Source organism: Oryza brachyantha, chromosome 8 (genome assembly GCF_000231095.2).
Source record: "Oryza brachyantha chromosome 8, ObraRS2, whole genome shotgun sequence".
In the NCBI taxonomy this organism is placed as follows: Eukaryota; Viridiplantae; Streptophyta; class Magnoliopsida; order Poales; family Poaceae; genus Oryza; species Oryza brachyantha.
In genome coordinates this window covers 16,001,515-16,023,665 of record NC_023170.2, presented here as the reverse complement: position 1 = coordinate 16,023,665, position 22,151 = coordinate 16,001,515, and the positions used below count along the sequence as shown (strand labels likewise).

The 22,151-nt window shown below is 38.5% G+C and overlaps 1 protein-coding gene across 2 annotated transcripts; it reads right to left on the bottom strand.

Moving 5' to 3' along the window:
* Positions 1 to 7,637: 7,637 nt before the first annotated feature.
* LOC102718863 lies at positions 7,638 to 14,070 on the bottom strand. Of its 2 annotated transcripts, none has more exons than XM_006660214.3 (9): positions 13,919 to 14,070; positions 11,796 to 13,777; positions 11,387 to 11,625; positions 11,139 to 11,297; positions 10,677 to 10,856; positions 10,399 to 10,593; positions 9,684 to 9,782; positions 8,441 to 9,103; positions 7,638 to 8,322 (listed from the first exon to the last, which is right to left on the bottom strand). In XM_006660214.3, exons 2-9 carry the CDS (start codon positions 13,756 to 13,758, stop codon positions 7,969 to 7,971), a joined length of 3,852 nt encoding a protein of 1,283 aa, XP_006660277.1. In that variant the 5' UTR covers positions 13,759 to 13,777; positions 13,919 to 14,070; the 3' UTR covers positions 7,638 to 7,968. The 2 variants fall into 2 exon arrangements, with proteins under 2 accessions (XP_006660277.1, XP_015695995.1); XM_015840509.2 differs by having other exon boundaries at positions 11,387 to 11,619.
* Between the last annotated feature and the right edge of the window lie 8,081 nt (positions 14,071 to 22,151).

The following is a 22,151-nucleotide window of genomic DNA, read 5'->3' as shown; positions in this document are numbered from 1 at the left end:
CAATAATAATTTGTTGATAATAAAAAAAACCGAGAAGAAACGAAAAGGAAGCGTATGTATGGTCCTACGTCTACGTGTGTCGCTGTCTGTTTGTAACTAACCCTTCACAAATTGGGGCGTAGGCGTACGACGTGTATCGGTGTGTATATAGTAGTGTATCCGTGTATAGCTCAGCAATCGTCATCGCCACGGCCCACGCGCTCCCGGCGGCGCCGTGCCGCGCGTGACGACGAGAAGAGGTGAGGTAGCTAAAGGCGCGTACACTTGAATCACAATACAGGTATACGTCCGTTTCTGATGCAAAGTGAAAGATTTTTTTAGTTCTCTGATAACTATTTGATACTTCCTCCAGCTTAAATGCCGATATACATATATCCTCCTTGAAATATACTGTTATGTTATCATAAACTTATTTTAAAATGGAGGGAGAAATATAGGTACAATTGTTGAAATTAATTATTATAAAGTTAAAATTTTAAAAAACATAAGACGATGGAACTTAAACTGTTTTTTTGGAAAGTACCGTTTAATTATTCATGGATTGCTATTAGGTGGCTTGCGTGGCCGTGGCGAACTGCCAAACCGGAGCCGCTAGTGGATTGGATTGGGTTGGTGCTCCGCTCATCATCACAGGGCACGTCTCGCGCCGGCGCGCTTCGGCGGGCGGAAACCGTGCGGGGATTCGCGTGTCGTCGGCGGTTTTGGCCGCGAGCCGAGGGCGCGGAGGGGGGCAAGTGACCGGTGCGCAATCATGCAAGTAGCTGCCGACCTGCGTGTTTGCCTGTCTTTTCGTTACCGATTATATTTATAAGTAAAAATTTTAAGTTTAAAATAGAATTTAAATTTTTTTAATCGTATTTTATTTTTAGACCTAATTTTTATCACCGTAGACATATATATATTTTTTATTTATAAATTATTTTTAATCTATAAATATGCAATTTTATTTGTTTTCTTGAAAAAGGCAAACGGTCACCCAAATAGACAACCTACATTAACATTAACAATGGTTAATAAATGTTAATTATTAGAAACTGAAAAGTGAAGTTATTAGATTTTTAAAGGACTTTATATGTATATATTTAAAATATATATCACTTATTAATTTGAAAGTGTCCTGGTAAACGAACGAGTAGATTAAGGCCTTGTTTAGGTACTAAAATTTTTTGATTTTTGGCAAAAGGGTCATGTAGAATGTTTGACTGCATGTTGGAAGGATTTTTGGACACAAATAAAAAAAATAAATTTCAGATTCCACGTAGAAACCGCAAGACGAATCTTTTGAGTCTAATTAATCCATCATTAGCGTATGTTGGTTACTGTAACACTTCTGGCTAATCATGTACTAATTAGGCTCAAAATATTCGTCTCACGATTTCCCCCATAACTGTGTGATTAGTTTTAATATTCATGTATATTTAATATTTTATTTAGGCGTCCAAAGATTCAATGTGATATTTTGGAAAAGCTTTTGGAAACTAAACAGGGCCTAACAATAGAGATAGCATACTATTTCTGAGTATTCTAAAAGATAACTTCTTCCATAGTCTAGCTCTTGACAAATAGCTCATAATACAAATAACTTCACAATTCATTCTCACTTGACATTAAAATATGTGCAACAAACTATCTTTTGATTAAGAGATAACTTTTACCTCTATTCTATTTAAAAAATATATAGTATACATTATATATAACTTTTTAAATAGCCCATTTGAGGTGGCCTAGAAGCACAACAAACGAACGTTGACGGTGCAGGCTGTGTGGGGCCCTGCAGAATTCGGTGAATTGACAAAGGGAAACGATATTTATTTTCGGGGCGTCAAACTTCTTGTGAACAGTGAATGGATAAGCACTATTTGCATCTCGGAAGGAGTCCAGCGTACACGCCCGGAAGGCAGGAGTGAATCTCGTCGCCAGTTTCAACTCTGGTGATTACAAAAAAAAAAAAATAGCCGTGCTGCTTTCGTTTTCAAGCCTCCGTTAATTCTTCCATCTAGAATCGACGTGAAAAAATTGGTCAAATGGTTCACATGAAAAACAAACCAAATTTCGTGCGCACAACTCCAGAGGGTGGAATTTATCAAACCCTTTCTGCGAACTTACCACCGAAATGGAGATTGCCACTCCCTTCTTCCGTATAATAGTCAACTGCTAGTTAGTCCTTTTGTCATATATAGCCAATTAAATAACTCACTCGTATAATAGACAATTTAATAATTCAGATCTCTTATATTTCCTTTGTTAAAGTTTATGGTGTAGTTTAGTGTAAGTTTGTAACAATTCTCATAATTCAGTTCTAGTTCTATTGTGCTCGCTCTAATATAAATCAATTTGGCATCTATGTCACCAATCTATCCAACAGAGCCCTCTGGGCCGCGTTTGGCAAGGCTATAAGTTAACTTATCTTCGTCGTTTTTCATGCACACGCTTCCCGAACTATTAAACGGTGTATCTTTTACAAAATTTTTCTATAGAAAAATTATTTAAAAAATCATACTATCTATTATATATTTTTTTAATAGTTAATAATTAATCGATCATATACTAATTTATTACCTCGTTTTTTGCGCCGAATAAGTTAACTTATCCCTACCTCTACCACCGAACGCAGCCTAAGGCCAGTTTGTGATTGGGCATCCTTGTAGATGGCTCAGGACGTCTTGATATGGACGTTGTGATGCATATTCAACATTTTTTACATGATACTACATAAATTCAACTGGGAAGGAGTCAAGACAAGGCAAATCTTCGATCTAGCATATTATATTATGCACACATCTGCTGAACGAGGCACATCCATGTGCAAGCAAAGGATCTAAAGATGTGGAAGTTGGCCAATGGGCAATAGGTTAGTACGTGCTGTTGGACATTGGTCCATCGGAGCTTCAAGTTCTCTCGGCACGATGGTAGCATCCACTCCCAAGTCCCAAGTGGAAGGCAGAGATCACACATAGGACTTGTTCGCAAGCGAAGTGTGATTGAAACTTTTTTCTCTTTTTTTCATTCGCACATTTTCAGAATTGCTAAACTTTTTCGGTGTGCACGCTTCCTAACTTACTAAACAATATATTTTTTAATGAAAGTTCTTGCAAAAAATTAGATTAATCTATTTTTTTAGTTTGTAAAAGTTAATGCTCAATCAATTATGTGCTAATGTCTTTCTTTTTACGTGCGCTGATTAGACTCATCGACGGCATCCGCTGCGAACGAGTCCATAAGCTCCAAGGACGAAAAGACCTAAAGATGAAACATCATAGTCTGAAAATTGCCACCACAACAGGGTCCAAGTCCTTGAGATGCAACAGATTTCATGAACGATCCTGTGATTAGCAACTCTACCTAAGTCCCGTTCGGCGGGGAGCATAAGTTAACTTATGTCCTGACATGAAAAACATAGTAATAGATTAGTATATAATTAATTAATTAATATAAAATAGATTAAGTTTTTTAAAACAACTTTCTTATAGATTTTTTTAAAAAATACATCGTTTAACAGTTCGGGAAGCATGTGCACAGAAAAAACGAGGAATGCTTAGTTAACTTATGCCGTGGCCGAATGCGGCCCTAAGAACATGTGGGAGCAGTTGCTCCCATCAGAACTGGCAATTGGGCACTCTTTTCCAACTGATTAATAAGGCTGGTTTGGTGCTGAGCTCGATTACCGTAATGCCGTTTTAAGGTGTTTAATGTTTCTCTGTAAGGCTAATGGCGTTCCCTTCAATCTAAGGTTGTGAGCAGTAAGCCAGTAATGTGATTGTGACCTCCAGAAGATGAAAGATGCACATCAATTTGCAAATACACGCTTTACCCCCACCTTAATTTAATTTGCAAAGAGTAGGACCCGTTTGGTCGCGGTCAATTTTCAATTTTATAACTTAACTTTAGAGTTAATCTATATTTTGTTTATCGTTTTCATCGCATAACCTTAACTTTTGATTAAAACTTGTAATAGTCGTAGGGTTTGTTTGGTTGCAGAACTTTGTAATAATTGACAGTATCTTCTTTTAGAATAACGACCGAATGTTCTCATTCATTATCTTAAAAAACCTTAACTTTTGAACCGCGGATAAAATAGAAACGAACATAATCTCAAATCTCATTTTATCTTACCTCAGAAAATGACTTCCAAAGAGGACGTTATACCGGCGAGTCCTTTAACTTTTTGCCACTCTTTATCAGAAAAGTTTAATCTCTCTCACAAAATTTCTGAGAGGAGAGTGGTAAATCTGCCACCAAGAAGTAGCAACGAGTTAAATTTTTCCATAAACTACTACCGCAACTTGTGGCCGTACACAGGGGCCACCAGCCTGAGGCTTTCTTTCAGCCAACAAACTGGCCGTACCTGAGGTATTTGTAGCAGCATGTTAGGTCTGAGCTGGTGGGGATCAGGCCAAATCCCCATGGATAGGCATAGGCTGGACTCCATTACATTACACGCAGCAGCAGCATCATCTCTCCCTCTCGCTCTCGACCGGAACATGGAGCTATAGGGAGGTGTAAGCATCAAAGGGGCACAATTCTGGGCAAGATGGAAGTGCATGTTGCAAGATGCGTATGCCCATGCCTGCTCCTGCTGATGCTGCTGCTGCTGCTGCTAGTACACCACCCTCACATGCTCCTGGAATCGGTCAGTTAGCCGGTGACCGTGGTCCAACCTGCTGAATGCATCCACAGAGGGGCAAAAATGTGTTAAAAAAAATTCAGAATGGGAGAGCATCCAACCAAATAGAAAACGCATTTGGTGAGTGAGTGGCTGTGTGACAGGTGTCTATGGCTCGTGTCATGGACCTCGCTATCACGTATTATGATAGACCAATCGACGGATCAGACATCAGTTGGTGCTAATGTAGAACACGCGAGTCACTAATAGTATATAATCAAAAGAGTAGTTGTGTGATTAAAGAATCTTTCTCTCACTCTAGAAATCCATCGTACGCACACAAGTTGCTGATTAAAGATTAACCTTTTTGTGCGCCGCTACCTGCACGCACAACACAAAGAGATGCGAGTCAATCATCTGCACGCAAAGGAGATTACACTCTGTAATTGTAATTGTTCTAAGTTCAGTGTGGTTGGCTTATGAGATCAAATATACAGGCTCATAGCCTAACCGGTTACTCCATGATTCAATACAGCAGATCTCTGTAGAACATGTATTTTCTCGACAAGGCAACAAAAACAGCAAGTCAAAACAACACACAGGCTCCCTGATGCATTCTCAAAGAAAAATCCCAATAATTTTTCAGTTTAGCATCATACTGTGCCTGGGCCCGAGCCATACTTTCTTCAAACCATATGTGGCCAACTCATGCTACTTGCTACAGCTCACGTTATCAGCAGAAGCTGAGCTTTGGAAACAGAACGCAAGAACAATCCAGACGATTTGTGTCGAAAATGAGAAGGCGTAAGATAAATTCAGAGACGCTATGTCAGTCAGATTGTCATCCGAATTGCAGTAATAAGTTCTTGATCTAACTGCAGATATGGAGTGAACGATATTTTGATACCTACATCAAGCGCACATGGAACACAAGCATCATCGACATATTCAGGAAAAAACTAAGAAGCAACAGTGATATATAGCCTATCGGTTGTATGATGCAGAATCTGCTTTGGCAAAGGTAATCATATACTTACTCTGTCCTTAAATACAAGGGATTCTGGGGATGAATATGGACATAGTAGTACATAATAACGCCTGTGAACAAATCTAAAACTACATGCAAGCATCATGAACGTTATGAACTGTAGCGTCTATCATTTCCTGTTTAAGATAATTGGGAACTCACCGTAAAAGTTTTAATAGTACAACACATATACCAAAAAAAGAACAAGTATCACATCCCACACCTCTTCTAATACAGCTGCTCATCTTCGCAATCCTATTTTACTGATAGAAAGCTTGCAGTAAGGACAAAAAGGCATAACCCAAGACCAAATTTGGTGATGCGTATGTGATGGAACATACTAGCACAAATAATATCTTCACCTTTTCAATCGGAAAAATCATTTCATATGTAATAGGACACTATAATAAGTAAACATTTCTTGTTGCAGTTTTATAAGATGCCCAGTTAAAATTGTAGCAGAGTGATAGTTTTGACCAAATAATTGTAGTTTTGTGAAATTTATTTATAGGATCTTCCTATTCAAGAACTTGAGATAGAGAGGAAAGTAAAAGCAGCCTTCATAGTCCACAGGAGTAGAAAGGTGGCACATGTTTTCTGATGACTTGCATATGGAACATAAAAAATTCCTCCTGAAATTTATGCTGTAGATGAAACAACCTATTTAGCGGTAAGGAAATTGACTGTATTGAACCTAAAACAATCGAGTGTTCAAAATTACTGGTTAGATGGCAGGAACGACCAAAGTGATTATGAACTAGTATACAGGACTAAATTCCCTTGAAGGCATATAGCACAAAAGCTTTGTCAGATATTTAGTCACTGTTCAATGCAATTCCTTGACATACCAACTGAAACTTGTTTGCACATTGTCATAACTATTTTGGACCACAAAAATACCAGATGGATGCAATTTCTCTGCCATGATTGCACGAAGAATGGCAATCTTGCAGTTGGGCAGAAGCATCAGACTATCATGTTCTCAATTCTCTTTATAGGGTTTTATTTCAGCAAAAAGGGAGTAAAACAACGCTAATAGTTTCATTTGAGCAAAAAAGCAGACAATAGCCTTAACATAAAAGATCATTTGGGCCACCAACTCAGTGAAAAATCTGAAGTATGGAGGGTTGCAACAAACTACCTAGCTTTAAGCCGATCACTACCAGATTCAGTTGAAAGAACACTCCTTGTAGTAGAGACTGACCTGAAAGATATCTTTGAGGAGTGGTGATTGAATAACAGCAACAATTTCTCAAATAATGGAAAGGGTTTACAATCAAGCGCAGCTCCATATGAACGAAAGAATCTGCATGTCAAGAGTCTATTAAACTCAAAAGTCAAATCAAATAAGGTTCATAAAAAATATATCCATTTGCAGGTGCAATGACATAATACATACAGAATGCATCATCAATACAGTATAGCAAGCATATCAACAATACAAGAAATCAAGCAAGAACAATAAATTCTAACAATAAATCATTTATTTCCAATGATTGTAGCACCGCATGTATGGACACACAGGAAATCCATATGGCCTCAGGAGGTCATCTTTATCATCCACCAACATCTATGCCCAATACAAGAATAGAGAAAACAAGCATGCCAGCAATGAAATATTTTCATCGAATAGAATATGGATGTTTCATGAAACTTTAAACTGACTCCAGACTAATCTAGAAAGAAAAATACCTATCGCTAGGTCTGCTGGCTGTGCTAAGAAGGCACCGTCTTACCTCCTCTCAACATCAATGGAGATCCATTTTTGAAGGCCATTACCTGTCCTGGTGTCCAGCCAGATCTGTCACCTTAGGCCAAACAGCTTTAAGAGATGTAAATGGTAGAAGTGGTTGTCAGCAATGCATACAATCCTGAAAAATATCTGGGTTGTGGCTCTTCATTTCGAAACCCACATATGCTCAAGGGAACCAGAGCCATGTAGTAAAAACCATATTATTGGATAATGGAATGTCAAAACTCAGCAGCAAAGGCATCGTGAGCAAATCATTTTTCTTCCAAGAATAAATGATAATTGCATAAGGTCATTATAAGACATATCTGTAATACATTTTTTTTATCATTATTGTACTTGTACTATAATAATAACGAATATTCCACCAAACATCCATAATGTAGGTAAATATGATGCTCTTCCAGTATGAAATCTATAAGAGAATAAATACTTATGCTGACACCAAGCATCCAATCAAGCAAGCAGTCCTATGTAGTAAGATCCGGGTGGGTATCACTCGAATGAATCACCCACTGCTATATGTCAATATACTCCACACATCAACTAATTGCAAAAAGAGTGCTCATCATGTTACCCTCACCCAATTTAGGACGATGAAGCCCTAAAATTGGAGGGTACATATTTGTTTGCCACAACCAATGCAAGCACTGAGACCACTGCTGCCACAGCCACCATAATGTATTGCCGCATTTTCCTTCTGCCCTTGTTACGCAGTGGCAATGGCATGGGATCCATCTTATTGAGCTGCTTGAGTACAACAGATGGTCTAGAGGTCTTCTTCTTCATAGCTTTATGTTGCGAAAAATCTCCTCCTCGACTGTTCTCTGTGGTGCTAGAATCAGGATCATTAGGCACTATAGCTTCTGCAGTGCCCTCACCACTACCATTTACCGAGGCTACAGATGTTGACCCTCTTGTTTTATCCTTTTTTGCTTTCTTCTGCAAGTGATTCAACAAAAAAATGTTCAGAAATTTCATAACTTAAATGGAAAGCATGGAGCATACCACAACAGAAGGACCACATTTTACGTCCATGGTAGTACATTGAATTACAAACCTTTTCCATTAGCTCTGCTTCCTTCCTTGCTCTGAACTCAGCTCTTTCCAGGGCCTTTTCTGCTTTCCGCCTCTTCCTCTCTTCAGCTTCCTTAGCTTTTGCCTTTTGCTCCAGCCGGAGACGTTCTTTTTCAGCTGCAGCTTTCTCCTGTCTAAATTCCTCCTCCTTGATAGCCAATTCCGCTGCCTTCCTTGACAGCTCCAACTCCTTTTCCATTCTATGAATTTTTTCCACTTCAGATTCTTCCATCTTATGCATTTTTTCATTTTCAGATTTTTCCAAATCTTCTCTTTCAGGCATTGGACCTCCAGGTGTGCCTTTACTGGAAGAGTTACCAGCAACTTTAGGTTTGGAAGGCTTGCTGTTCTTGGAACCTTGCAAGACTGGAAATGTTTTTTCTTCTACACTTGTTATGGCTGAAGCAGGCTTTGCGGGCATTGCTTCTGAAGCTGAAGTGGATACATGTGTGCTTGGGACAGGGAGGAGAGATGGATTGCTCTGCATTCTATTGGAATATCTTGGAATTTCTGGAGGAACCTCATCAGGGCCAAGTTTTCTTCCATCCGAGGTCCCTAATCTCCGCAGCGTGCTAATCTTGTTTGATTCAACATACTGCCTACGAAAATCATCATCCTTATTCCACAACTCCATGAAACTTTCTACCTGAAGTCAGAAAAATTGGCAAACATTCATCAAAACAAGGGCACCCAAAATGTTGGTGATGAACTGCTTATTGTATGGCAGGATTGTAAAACTTTATATCAGTAGCCATTTATGCATATCTCATTAGACTGGTTGAAGTGACAGTATCAGAAAAAATTGAAACATTCGTCAAAACAACGACATCCAGATCGTTGGTGACCGCTTGTTGTATAGCAGGATTATAAACATTATATCAGTAGCCATCTCTCTCTCTCTCTCTCTCTCTCTCTGTCTCTCTCTCTCTCTTGTTAGAAGGGGTGTGTTAGATTCAGTCCTTTCCAAATAAAGGAAAGCAGCTTTAAGAGAGAGGTGAATGTTGATGCATAAACAGTTAATAAAGACCACTACAACTGACTAATCACTGAAACAGAAATAGAGTTGAATCCAATGCAACCTCATGCATTTTTCTCAAAAATGTAGGAGCAACCTCCTGCATTTAGGAGGAGTTCCTACAATTTTGTTCCTGATGCACTGGACCACAAAAAGATTAATGGAAAAAAGGTAAATCGAGTGAAAGAGAACTGAAACAACTCTGTCGTACCTGATTATTGCAAAATGACAATAGTCCCGTCAAGTCCTTATTGGCTCGATACTTTTGTGCATCTGCACTATCCTTCCTGTACATGAAAAAGAACCTGTTCTGCAATACAAAAAACAAGAAAACTACTCAGCTTTCACATCATAGAAGAGCTTCAATTCTTTTAGATGAAATGAACCCTATGTTGGGGTACACTGGTGGTATTCTGAACAATGTGTGATCAGTAGGTATCATGCAGTGGAGTTAAATACTAGTTAGTTACTCAAGGAATGCCGATGTGTTTCTGAAATATTCCCAAGAATATTCTGAACAATGTGCGATGCACAGGTAAGGTGTGTTTCTGAAAGAGATTCCTCTGTGGTCAACCCTCAAGTTTACTCTCATTCTTTTGGGTATATAACCATGTGATGAACATCTATAGCTACAATTAAAGCAACATTTGTTAGGAAATAGAGTACTCCTGCCTTTTATTGACTATAGGAGGCCTGTTTTGGTGTATAATATTACAATTATCTGCCAAGATTCAGTACATCATCTGATGTACTAGTTATGCGCTTGTCTTAACAGACTCAAGTGGTATGGAATATAAAGTTTATCAAGTGTGTTTTCAAAGTGTATGATAAAATTGCAAAAGAAATGGTAATATAAGCAAATAGACATAGGCTTGTCAGGTGAAGAATGAAATTTCCACTTGATCAAAGCTTATCAAAGCTTGTACCTTCTTTGCTGGTTCCTTTTTCAGCTCAACCCACTCGTCATAGGCTTTTTGACGTACTTCGTGAGCAGCTTGGTGCTCTTGAGTTAATTTTCTAAGAGCATCTCTTTCATCATCAAAAGCTTTCTTGATCACTCTTGTTTTATCCTCCAGGGACTTCAAATTAGTCAGGAGTACATCGGAGTCTTTCTTCAGAATCTAAATAAGAAAAAAAATATTAATATGAAAAATAATGAAACTAAGAAGTAAATAAAAAACTTAGAGAGTCTCTCCTATGATACCTTATGCTGCTCATGAATATGCTCTTTCTGTTGGAATACTTCACCCATTTCTGCTTTTGAGCCCATATTGGAATACAACTGCTTTTTTTGAGCTTTTAGTTCTTTGATATCTTGAAGAAGACGTTTCTCTTCTTTCAAAGAAATAGATTCATGTGCTATAATCTTTTCCTTCATTGCAATCTAAATTATAAAAAAACAAATCAATAATCATTGGTCGCAGACCAGAACAGAAATTGCACAGATGCACAAAATACAAACTACACAGTAATTATATATAGAGAAAAATTCCATAATTCTATATAAAAAATTATAGGTGAAATTCAAGGAATGTATGCCAAAAATCGTAAACAGATGCACAAAATAGAAATTACACCATATAATTATATATAGAGAAAAATTCCATAATTATATATATAGAAAAAATTATTGGTGAAATTGAAGGAATGTATGACAACGGCTAACCATGTCATCAATTTCTTGAATTGAATTTGCTCTGTTCATTCTTCCGATCATTGATTGCACACTATTTAAATCATTTTTTTTATCACCGTGTGCAGTTCTAGCTCCCCTTTCCTCTTGCCGTGCAGCTTCTAGCTGCTCTCGGTACTCATCGCATAAAGCCTATAAATATAATAAATAAATTTAAAATAGGTAAGAATCTTGTAAATTGTAAAATGAAGTAGATAAAGAAATGTAAGTGATTTCCCTACCTTCTTCTTTTGCCTAAGAAGATTAATTGCATCTCGCTTTTGTGTTAACTCGTCCAGATGAATTTGGGCATCCTGTATCTTTGCCCAGTGAGATTCCTTCATAAATCTTGGAACTTGCATTAGATATAGTGAATGCGGTTTAATAACGTGTAAATCTCTTCTGTCTTCGTTGTCCATATTGATTTCTAATTGCAACTCACAGCCGTTCCCAGTTATATCTGTGTCAGCTATATCTGTTACTGTAAAAAAATTGAGATATAATTAATTTTATTGCAAAATAACTTACAAAATAATGGAAGGAAATAATCAGTATATACTACCTTACACATACATAATTATTTTTCTACATTCCATAATTATTTTTCTGTACTACTTAGGAAATTGAAGGAAGGAAATGATCAGTATATACCTTGCACATATTCTGTTTTAGCCATACAAGAAGATGCAGTGAATGCATTTGCAGGGCAATTGACATCATCTGGTGAAGGGCCAGCTTGTTCAACTTGAACAACAGAAGCAGTATAATTTTCTTTAGAATCGTTATGTCCTGTCAGTGCATCACTTGAAGTTCCCCTATCGCAAGCACGAATTGAATTATGAACCTCAGACAAATCTTGGGACCTTGTCTCACCATGTAGAGCAGAAATAACTGCTGGAGCAGTGGCAGAGTATAGCTTAGCACCATCAAAAATCTCCATATCAGAATCAGACTCTTGCTTCAGTTCAGTGTTATCAGCTACATGATTGACAATTATAGCTGAAAGCTCTCCCTTAGTGTCTTGTTGTTGATCAGAAACTAAACTTGCTTCCCTCAAACTAGCATGCTCCCTGGTCTCCTCTTTCTCTTCACCACTGAAATTTTCCAAGTCCCTGGTCTCCACTTTCTCAGTGAAGTTGTCATGGGCTTCTACTTCAGCAGTGAACTCCACTTTCTCAACTTCAGCAACTTCGAAGTTGTCATGACCTTCTAGAGTATCGTTTGTCTTCTCATGTTTTTCTTTTTTCTCAGTACTGTCAGTGAAAGTGTCCTCATTTTCCTCCACAACATAAGCATTTGCTGCCTTATCAACTCCAGACGTGATTGTGCCTTGCAAAGTGTCTTGCTTGTTGTGCACATTCTCACACCCATTCGTAAGGATATCTTCTCCGGCAACCTTAGCTAATTTTGCAATCCCCTCCGTGCATTGATCTACAACCTTAAGGGTTTCTTCATGATGCACTTCCATGGACTCTACAACACTTTGTACCATGCAGCTTTCGTTGGAACTAAACAAAATATGCGTAGGAGTTTCATCAGAATTAGCATTTGTGTTTGAATGATCACATGCACTGACCACATATGCATTTTCTGTCCCCTGTTCTCCGGTGGCTGCATCCTGCCTGACAAGTTCTGTGGCATCAGTAGCACATTCTCCGTTTTTCTCACCACATACCTCAGACTTGGTATCAACTTCACCGGAATCAGAACCCCTCTCCACCTGATCATGTCCATTAGTCATTGGAATATCTGCCTGGTCATGATCTACAGTAGCTGTAACCAGCTCCTCAATTACTGAAATGTCTTTCCCTTTGCTCTTGTTGCCCTTAACTTCAAAAACCGCATCAGCCACATGAACATCAGCACTTGCATCAGTGTGGCCATGCACATTGATCACAGAACCATTTAAACCATACCGAATTATACCAGTGACCTCCTGGTCCACTGGTTTCACAGAATTGACCTCTGCTTCAATTTGACCATGCCCATTGGTCATGTGTCCATTATCCTGTTCTCCATTGATGGCCTCATGCTTTATCAAATCAGTTGCATCAGCAGCCACTGCTTTAGTCAAACCATCCTCCACATGAACCTTAGATTCTGCGGCAGTACTCCTCTTGGTGTGATCATCATGTTCATCAGCTGTACTAACAATCATCCCCTCCAGCTCCTGACCATTCACCTCCTGTTCTTCCTGTTCTACCAATTCAGCGATCTCCAAACCAGCCTGATCACCATTAACCTCCTCTACCACACAAGCTGGCGCCTCATGCTGCACATGCCCGTTCGCTATGGGAGCATCGTCCACCGCCCCAGCGTCAAGGCCGCCGTCAACACCACCCTCATGAACAGTCCCGGCACAACCCAATGCAGCATTGGACTCCACCACCTCCTCCCCAATGACAGCCGGATCTGGCCTGGCCACCAGATTCGAGACCTTCCCAGAGAGATCGCCGGAATCGCCGTTCGCAGCCACGACGGGGCCACTCACCTCCTCGCCCACGCCCTCCACCGTCTCCTTCGACTCCTCCGAGGCGGCCGGTGCCTCCTCCACCGGCAATTCCGCCTCCCGCACCTCGACTCCGCCGCCGCACGCCGCCTCCTCCGCCGCCATTGCCGCCGCGTCCCCGATCCTGCACCGATCCAAACCAAAACACCAAAAAAAAACAAACAAACATCGTCAGCCACCTCACCAGCCACCTGCATGCCACAGATCCAACCCCGCACCCCAACCCACACGAGAACCAAACGACGGGCAGGCGCAAGGTGCTTACCGTTCACGGACACGCCAGGAGGAGGCGGATCAGGGGAGCCCTCCTCGCCCTCGCCGCCGCCGTCTCTCTGCCGGTGACGAGGACGACGCGATCAGGAGGAGGAGGAGCCGCCTGAGGCGCGGAGTGTTAAACCACGGCGGAAGACGAGATGAGATGGAGGGCAGATCAAGGCAAGCCGCGGGGGAGTTGGATCTGTCGCCGACGGGATCTGTTGGGGTTTTTATCCTCCCCTCTATCCGTAGATGGCAGGACTCCCCTCTCCAAGCTGATGCGGTGTGTACTTGTTTATCTCGAATTATTTTATTTAGAGTCAAGTGAATCAACGGTCTCTAAACTAAACTTGTGTGCATGTGTCATCTAGTTCTCTGAACTCTCAAAATATATTTTTGGTTTCTGAACTTGTCCGAGGGTATCATATAGGTCCAAACGGCTTCAACCCGCTCCATCCACTGACGTGGCATGTCACGGTGGCGCCTACGAGAAGAGAGAGAAAAGAATTAGGAGGAGAGATATAATGACATGTGGGATCTATATGGCCCAACAACACGTAGGTGCCACCGTGGCATGTCACGGCAGCGGATGGAACGGGTCGGAGCCCGAATGGACCTATATGACACCTCCGGACAAGTTCAGGAACCCAAAAATGCATTTTGAGAGTTCAGAGACCTAGATGACACATGCACACAAGTTTAGGGATCGCTGGTGCACTTCACTCTTTTCTTTGTATGTATTGACAATGTTGCTATCGTATAGTATGATGTACTTTTTATCTGTTGATGTGGTTGTGTTTGTGTTTATCTCGAATTTTATTTCCTTTACACTTATGGATGACGATGTTATCGTGATATCGTATAGCATCACAATAAGTTTGTTAGTGCTTTTTTATCTCTTTACAATGTCATTGTGTTGTTTGGATGATAATGTGCCAAACAAAATATATCACTATGTTGCCTTCCCCACATAAAATTTGTTAGAATATTTATTGTCCATGGAATCATTTTGTTATTAGGACGATAATGTGCCAAAAGAAATCCAACAAAAGTTGTCTTTTCTGGTATATTCTTTTTGTCAAAATGATGTCACGTCTACGTGTATTTTGGTTTTATATAATTTGCATGTATTATGTGAACAGCTTGTGCCAAATTACGTAAGTCGTCTTATTATATATGTACACTAATAACCTCGTGCATGGCGTACGTGTGAAAACTATTAGTGTGCACTAAATTTGTATAGTCATTATGGTTATATTTTACTGTTTAAAACAAGAAAGTATCTTAAAAGCTATTTATAATTATTTCTCCCACACCATCCCAAACGAGCCTCAAGTGGGTTAAATGAAAATTAAATTGGTTGAACAAACTAGTAATTTGAGAGATTTGGTTATTTTTATCTTTTCTATATTTTTTTGTGTGAAGATGGCTACTATGTTAGCAATTACTCCAATGAGGGCTTTCAGTGGGCCACAAAAATTTATGGGGGCGAGATAGGGGAGATGGTTGATCTGTGGGGTCTTCATGGTATATGCTACCCCTCTAAAAATAGCATATTTTAAGACCCAGCTGGTATGTTTGGTGGACGAATTGAGTAACAGTATATATTCTCAACCCTAAATCTCTAATCCCCCGATCAACCAACCCTTACCCTACCTTAGCTCACATAGTTATTAAATCCCCACGCTAACCCCTACGCTGCTAGTGCCACCGTGCTAGGGCTTCAAGCAAGTAGACGACTAGGCTGGCAAATGACTGTTGCTCCTCCCGTTCTCCATGCCTAGGTCTCCAGGTGACCACATTGGTTGCTGCCCCTCTATGTCGTCATCTCCATGTAGTCCTCATTACTGCCCCTAGGACCCTAGTCATTAGCGCTACATGCCATCTACTAGCCTTGATAGGTGAAAGTGCATCGAGCCTCTCAGATGAGTTTTGGATGATTACTGAAAAAAACATTAAGAAACTAATCTTTTGTATGATATAAGGTTCAGAGATTAGTTCAAGGTGAAGGTACGACAAATTATGACCCCTATGGAAATTTTAGAGAAAGGCAACAAGAGGATGAATAAAGGATGTTTTAAGTTTATTTTCCTTTTGAAATTGAGTCCTACGAAATTTGTACCGTTCGGTTTTATCCTCTCTATCTATATGCAGTAGGACTTCTCCACGTTGGTGTGACGTCTTTATCTTGGTTTTTCTTTTCTTTACTTATTGAAAATGATGTTATCTTGACATTATAAGACAGTACAATCAGTTAGTATTTTTGTCTCTTTATGGTGTCATTGTATTTCTGGGATGATAATGTGCCAAACAAAATATATCGTTATGTTACCTTCTCTCGTATAAAGCTTTGGTTCGAGTGACACCATGTGGACTTGGCATGTTGATAATAACATTATGACAATAATAAAATATGTTAGACTTTTTACTTTTTGTGGTGTAATTTCGTTAGGATGATAATATGCAAATGCAATACAATACTAAGCTTTCTTTTATAGTAAAGTTTTATGGTGTCACAGGGATTATGATGTCTTTTGGTATTGGTGGAGTTGCGATTGCTCAGCTCTTATCTTCTTTGCCTATATTGGAGTAGGACTCCTCCACGTTGGTGTGGTGAGTTTATCTTGATTTTTATCCCCCTTATTTATTGATAACCATGCTAACTATTGTGACATTGCATACGCAATAAGCTTTATTAGTCTTTTTATCCCTTTATGATCTCATTGTGTTGTTTGGGATGATAATGTGCCAAGTGAAATACATCATTATGTTTTATTCTCTTATAAAGTTTTTGGTTGGAATGACACTGCGTTGATTTAACATGTGATAATAATATTATAGCACTATAACGATAATAAATTTTGTTACTATATTGTTAGGATGATAATGTGACAAATGAAACATAATAATATTATAGGCTATCTTTTCGGTAAAGTTTGGTCGAAATTAAGCTATGTCTATGTGTATTTTGGGTTTATATTATTTGCAATGTATTTCTAGCTATCAACTTATGCAAACTTACTTAAGTCATCATACATATGTATTCTAAGAGACAAAGTACGAATTACCCCCTAATCTTTTGTGTTCGTTCGATTCATCCCCTCCTAAATTACAATACAAATATTTCTAAGCCTAAACTTTTTAAAATTGGACAAATTGCCCACCAAGTTGATTTGAAAGTGGTCAATCATCATCTATTTCCACTAAACACGGCATCCAATAAGCAAAAAATATATTTTTAAAAAACATAGGTTCCACATGTCATATGTTTGTCTCATCTCACTTGTCTCTCTCTGCTCAATGCCTAATGGCTCGTAGTCGGCAACATGGATGAACACAATTAATGGCCATGGAGCAAGAGAGCACTGGAGGAGGGACAATGGTCTGCGCCAAAGCTCAAGACTAAAGGGGGAGAAGCGGCAAAAGGAAGTTTGGGCGGAGGGTGGCGAGCAGTATAGGGGAGAGCACTACGGGTCATGGTCAACAATGGAGCTTGAGAATGCTAGAGGCGGTGTACAATGGTCAATGGTGGAACTCAAGCTTGTTGAAAGAGGAGGATGACGGTGGTGGACGGAGAAGATGGAGACACCCACTTACCTTCCCACTTCTTTAGATCTGATGGTGGCAAGGGTGGAGGTGGTTCTGGAGGTTGCTAGCTAGCATTGGACATGATCCTTGTGATGGTAAACTCATGATGGGCCCATGAGCCGACTCTATTAGCTTGGCCCCCATGCGTCACCACCTCCCCTCCTCCAACCTCGGTGCACATCCGTCTGATTGTAGACAAGTGGTGATTGCGCCTAGATCTAGAAAGAGGAAGGGGAGAGAGAGGGGTGAGAAGAAGCTGGTGCTTGTGCTAAAAGGTGGGCCCCATAACTTATGTTATTTGTGTTGGGTGACTAGAGTGCCATGACCAAAATCACCCTCAAATCAACCTGGTGGTAATTTGTTTGGTTTAAAAAAATTCAAGGTTAAATGATTGGTATTGCAATTCAAGGGATGAATTGGACTAGTGCAAAAGTTTATGTGGTAATTTGTACTTTTCCATATTCTAATTATCTCATCATACATGATATACATGCGAAAACTAAAATTAGGCACTAAATTGTGCCACTATGGCCATACTTTTAGTATTTAAAATGAGAAATAAATTAAAAGGTACCTTAAATTAATTATCCACACCACCCCAAAGCGATACTTGAGTGAGTTAAATAAAAAATGATCGGTTCAACAAACTAGTAAGTTTGGAACTAATTTGGTTATTTTCATCATTATTGTAATTGTTTGTATTGAGATGGCAAGTAGGTTAGCAATTTTCCCAATGGGTTAGTGGGAAGGGCACCTAGAAATTTGTGCTAACTTATCCTTGGGAATGCCACATACCCTATTGAATAGGACTAGGTATCTCGACTCTTTGGAAAGCATGCGATAAAGGAAGAGAATGGTAATCGGATAAGAAATGATAACTAGTATGATCCATGTACAATCCAACCTACTTAGCCGTAGTCTATAAGGCCCTTTTCGATTCCTCCTTGGAGAAGGGGGATATCTCCTCGGTATAGATATAAAGGCCTCACACGGGGGGGAGGGGGGAGGGGGAGAATAAGTCTCAAGACAAACACAAGCCACACCAGATCGAGTTTAATGGAGCAGCCTCGCCAATAGCCACCAACTTCGTCGACACCTAGTATTAGAGTGGACTACAAGAGTGTTAGCTTCAACCCTGTACTCGTATGGTTCTCAGCGACTATATATAAAGGCAACACCAACTTTGGCGACTATATATCACATCCTCCAAGGGTGTTTTCTTCTTAGGTTATTAGATGATTAAAGATCCACTACTCTTGGATACTTTAAAATAATTTATCAAATTGTTTACTATCACAACATATCTACTTGTGTATATTTTTCCCGATTAAATCGTGTTATTCTTTTGCAAGTGAAAAAGGAAAGAAGGTGAACTACACAAAATTTTGTTATTAACAGTATTTTAATTATAGATAATATTAGTAATACCTTTTGTATATAAATTAAACCTAAACAATTAGTTCATGTAAAACGGTGAATACCTGCCAATAATTTGGTTGTATGTCGCCATCTCCTCAAGTATGTATTGACTAGATGCGAATATCTGTACACCTTCTAGATAACCATGGTCCTTTTGGTACTACTGCTACGTGGAACTCTTTTAAAAAAGGGGCATTTAACTTTTTGCCACTCTTATAAATAACACCTAACATATTTGTCACCCGCTGTCTATGACATATGGATCCTCATGTGTCTATGACATGTGGGCTCAGTGGTAAATATGTTAGGACCATTTCTAAGAGTGGCAAAAAGTTAATTATTCCTTAAAAAACAACACCCTTTTTACCAAATAAAATTCAAAGTAAATTCTTATGTTCATATGCAAATACTACTAACATCAAGCAATATTGATGGGTAGACCAAATTGTTTTTTTTTGGGTTTTATCTTTTTCGAACATAAATCTATAGTATAAATTTATATCGGTTTGTTGCGTATGATTTCCATTCACACAAGTGACAGATAGATAATGACAAATCATGATATCACTAACATGTTCGTTTAGCTTGTGGAACTGGTTTTTCATCCCCCCTAAATATGTGGTTATCTCAGCTATCGTTGTTGATTCTCTGTCATGTAATTTAGCTTAATCGCTTGTAAGACTCAACTATAAACCTCACATGATGGCAATACTCGAACGGCTTATGTTCAGATTCGTCATCCCATAACAATGACAAGCTACCAGGAAGTGCATCGAACAATCAGAAGAGACAAGGAGGGTTTGGATTAATAAAAAGGCAAATAACGTATTTATAAATAAAACATATTTTATAAATAAAACTTTTATATACGTGCTCTTATTGATTTAAAAGTAAAAACTGAAAAAAATACGATAATTTTTTTTAAAAAAACTAAATTTAAATTTTTAGCTTATCTGCATAACCAGAAATAAAATACGAGGACGAATAAATCGTTGGCATTTGTCATGGCTGATCGAGTCGATGGCCAGAAAAGTGATCTATCCTACTATCTTTGTTTGTCTCGTGCATGTACTTCATCCGTTTCGTAACGTAAGATGTTTAACTTTTTCATTTGTTTGACTATTTGTCTTATTTAAAAAATTATGAAAATATTATTTATTTTGCTTGTGACTTATTTTATTATCAAAAAACTTTAAATATGATTTATCATTTTTATATTTATACTAAGTTTTTAAATAAGACGAATGGTCACACATCATAAAAAAACATTCTTATATTATATTATAAAGCGGAGGTAGTTCACAGACACCATGGTCATTACATCACAAATCTACTTAGGAGACACGATGGGCCCGCGCATCGGCATGACAGCGTGACCAGCGAGTGAGCACAGCTGCAACTGCAAAAAATGGCATATCCAGAACTGTGAACCCACACCCACACTCGTTAATTCGTAATCAATTACGCCACATCATTTCCTCACAAAAAGATGAACAATACTGTGTACTTTACCTTGAAGAAGCAACATGAGCTGTAGCACTGCTGCGAGCTACCAGCTGGCCCCCATCCACTCTTGGTGTTCACACGGCAGCACAGTTGTTAATTGCTGCTATTTTTATCCGTCTGGTTTTTTTCGGTTTTGTTTATATTTATCTAATAAATTTTAAATATATTTTAGGGTTTTTCATTGCATTTTATTTTTTAACTATAATTTTTAAATAACTAAAAATATATATAATATATAATTTTTATTTATAAAATATTTTTATCTACAAATATATTATTTGGCTTTGTCTCTAAATGATCCAAGAAGTCACCCCTATCACTTGGCACGGATTTGGCTAGACCAAGTCCACGTTTGGTTGTGACCATAAGTTAACTAAGTCTCTTTCGTTTTTTGCGCATATGTTTTCCAAACTGTTATACAGTGTATTTTTTTAAAAAATTTCTATAGAAAGTTGTTTAAAAAAATAAATTAATAAATTTTATATTTTTTTAAGAATTAATAATTAACTAATTATGTACTAACAGATTATTATGTTTTTCATGGCAGACATATGTTGCCCAAGCGCTGTGCGTGATTCAATGATCACGCCGTATTGGGGGCGTGCCGCTAAGCTGGACTGGAGTAGCACGTACTCATATATAGTCATAGGAAAACACTATACATACGCCGTATTGGGGGCGTGCAGCTAATCTGGACAGGAGTACTACAATCAAACAGCAGTGACATACGGCGTGAGTATTATTTATATAGACTCTGTTTGGAGCTTTAGCTTCTGTCAAAGGTTGTCCTAAACGGTCCATAGTTTCTGAGAATATGTAACTACAGATTCCGAAAAATAAACTAAGAATATAGAAGCTAGCTACTAAGCAGCTGCTTTTTAAAATCTAAAACTCTCCAAACAGGTATATAGACTGAATGCATGCTGCCGTTGCGTGATTTCACGGACCGTTTGATTGTACACCTATTGTAAAAAGTCGCCGTTTGTATAGTGGTTCTCAGTCATCCAGCTGCGTCTTTCGCTTCTCATTTGTACGTATCTGAACAGCTAAATATGCGATTTTTGCTGAAAATTTTTTATAGAAAAGTTGCTTTAAAAATTTAGATTAATCTATTTTTCTAGTCTTTTATAATTAATAATTAATTAATCATGTACTAATATATTATCATGTTTTCCGCACCGATTAACCACCCAGCCGTGGAACGCAACCTGCGACGTGCAAATTCCAGGTAGTCATGTAGTACAGTTAGATCTAATTCTCTACCAAAAAGTTAAATGTTAGAAAGTTAAAAACTAGGTGTGAAAAAGGATTTGAAAAAATAATAATAGTTTAGGGGATTAAAAATGTGTGTGCAAATATTTCATCTTTTGTAAACAGTGTTGATGTGCGCAGAACATGTACAAAGTGATCACGCCACGTGTGACCTAGACAACTACTCCGTCTGTATTTACTTGGCAATATTGAATATTACTATTTTATCTTTGACAACTAGTGATTTTTAAATGGTTACAATGCAATACAATTGGATAATATGTCATCACTTTATTGTTTTCCCCAAAGAGGATAAATGTTCCCTCTGCTTGAGAATATATGTATTTTCAGGTTGTTTAATAAATATTAAGATAATATTGTAAATTTTCTTTTTAAGTCACTTCATTTAGCCAGTTTTTAAATTTTGAATTTATTAGTTTATTAGGTTCTCTTTCCAAGCATTTTATAGGCTTTAAATT

Bases quoted from the DNA above. Each gene is read 5' to 3' on its own strand.
- LOC102718863 (XM_006660214.3), bottom strand. From the start codon at position 13,758: ATGGCGGCGGAGGAGGCGGCGTGCGGCGGCGGAGTCGAGGTGCGGGAG. The intron at 11,298-11,386 runs GTAGGGAAATCA...TTATATTTATAG, and splicing joins TTCTTAGGCAAAAGAAGAAG to GCTTTATGCGATGAGTACCG. The intron at 10,594-10,676 runs GTATCATAGGAG...TTTCTTATTTAG, and splicing joins ATATTCATGAGCAGCATAAG to ATTCTGAAGAAAGACTCCGA.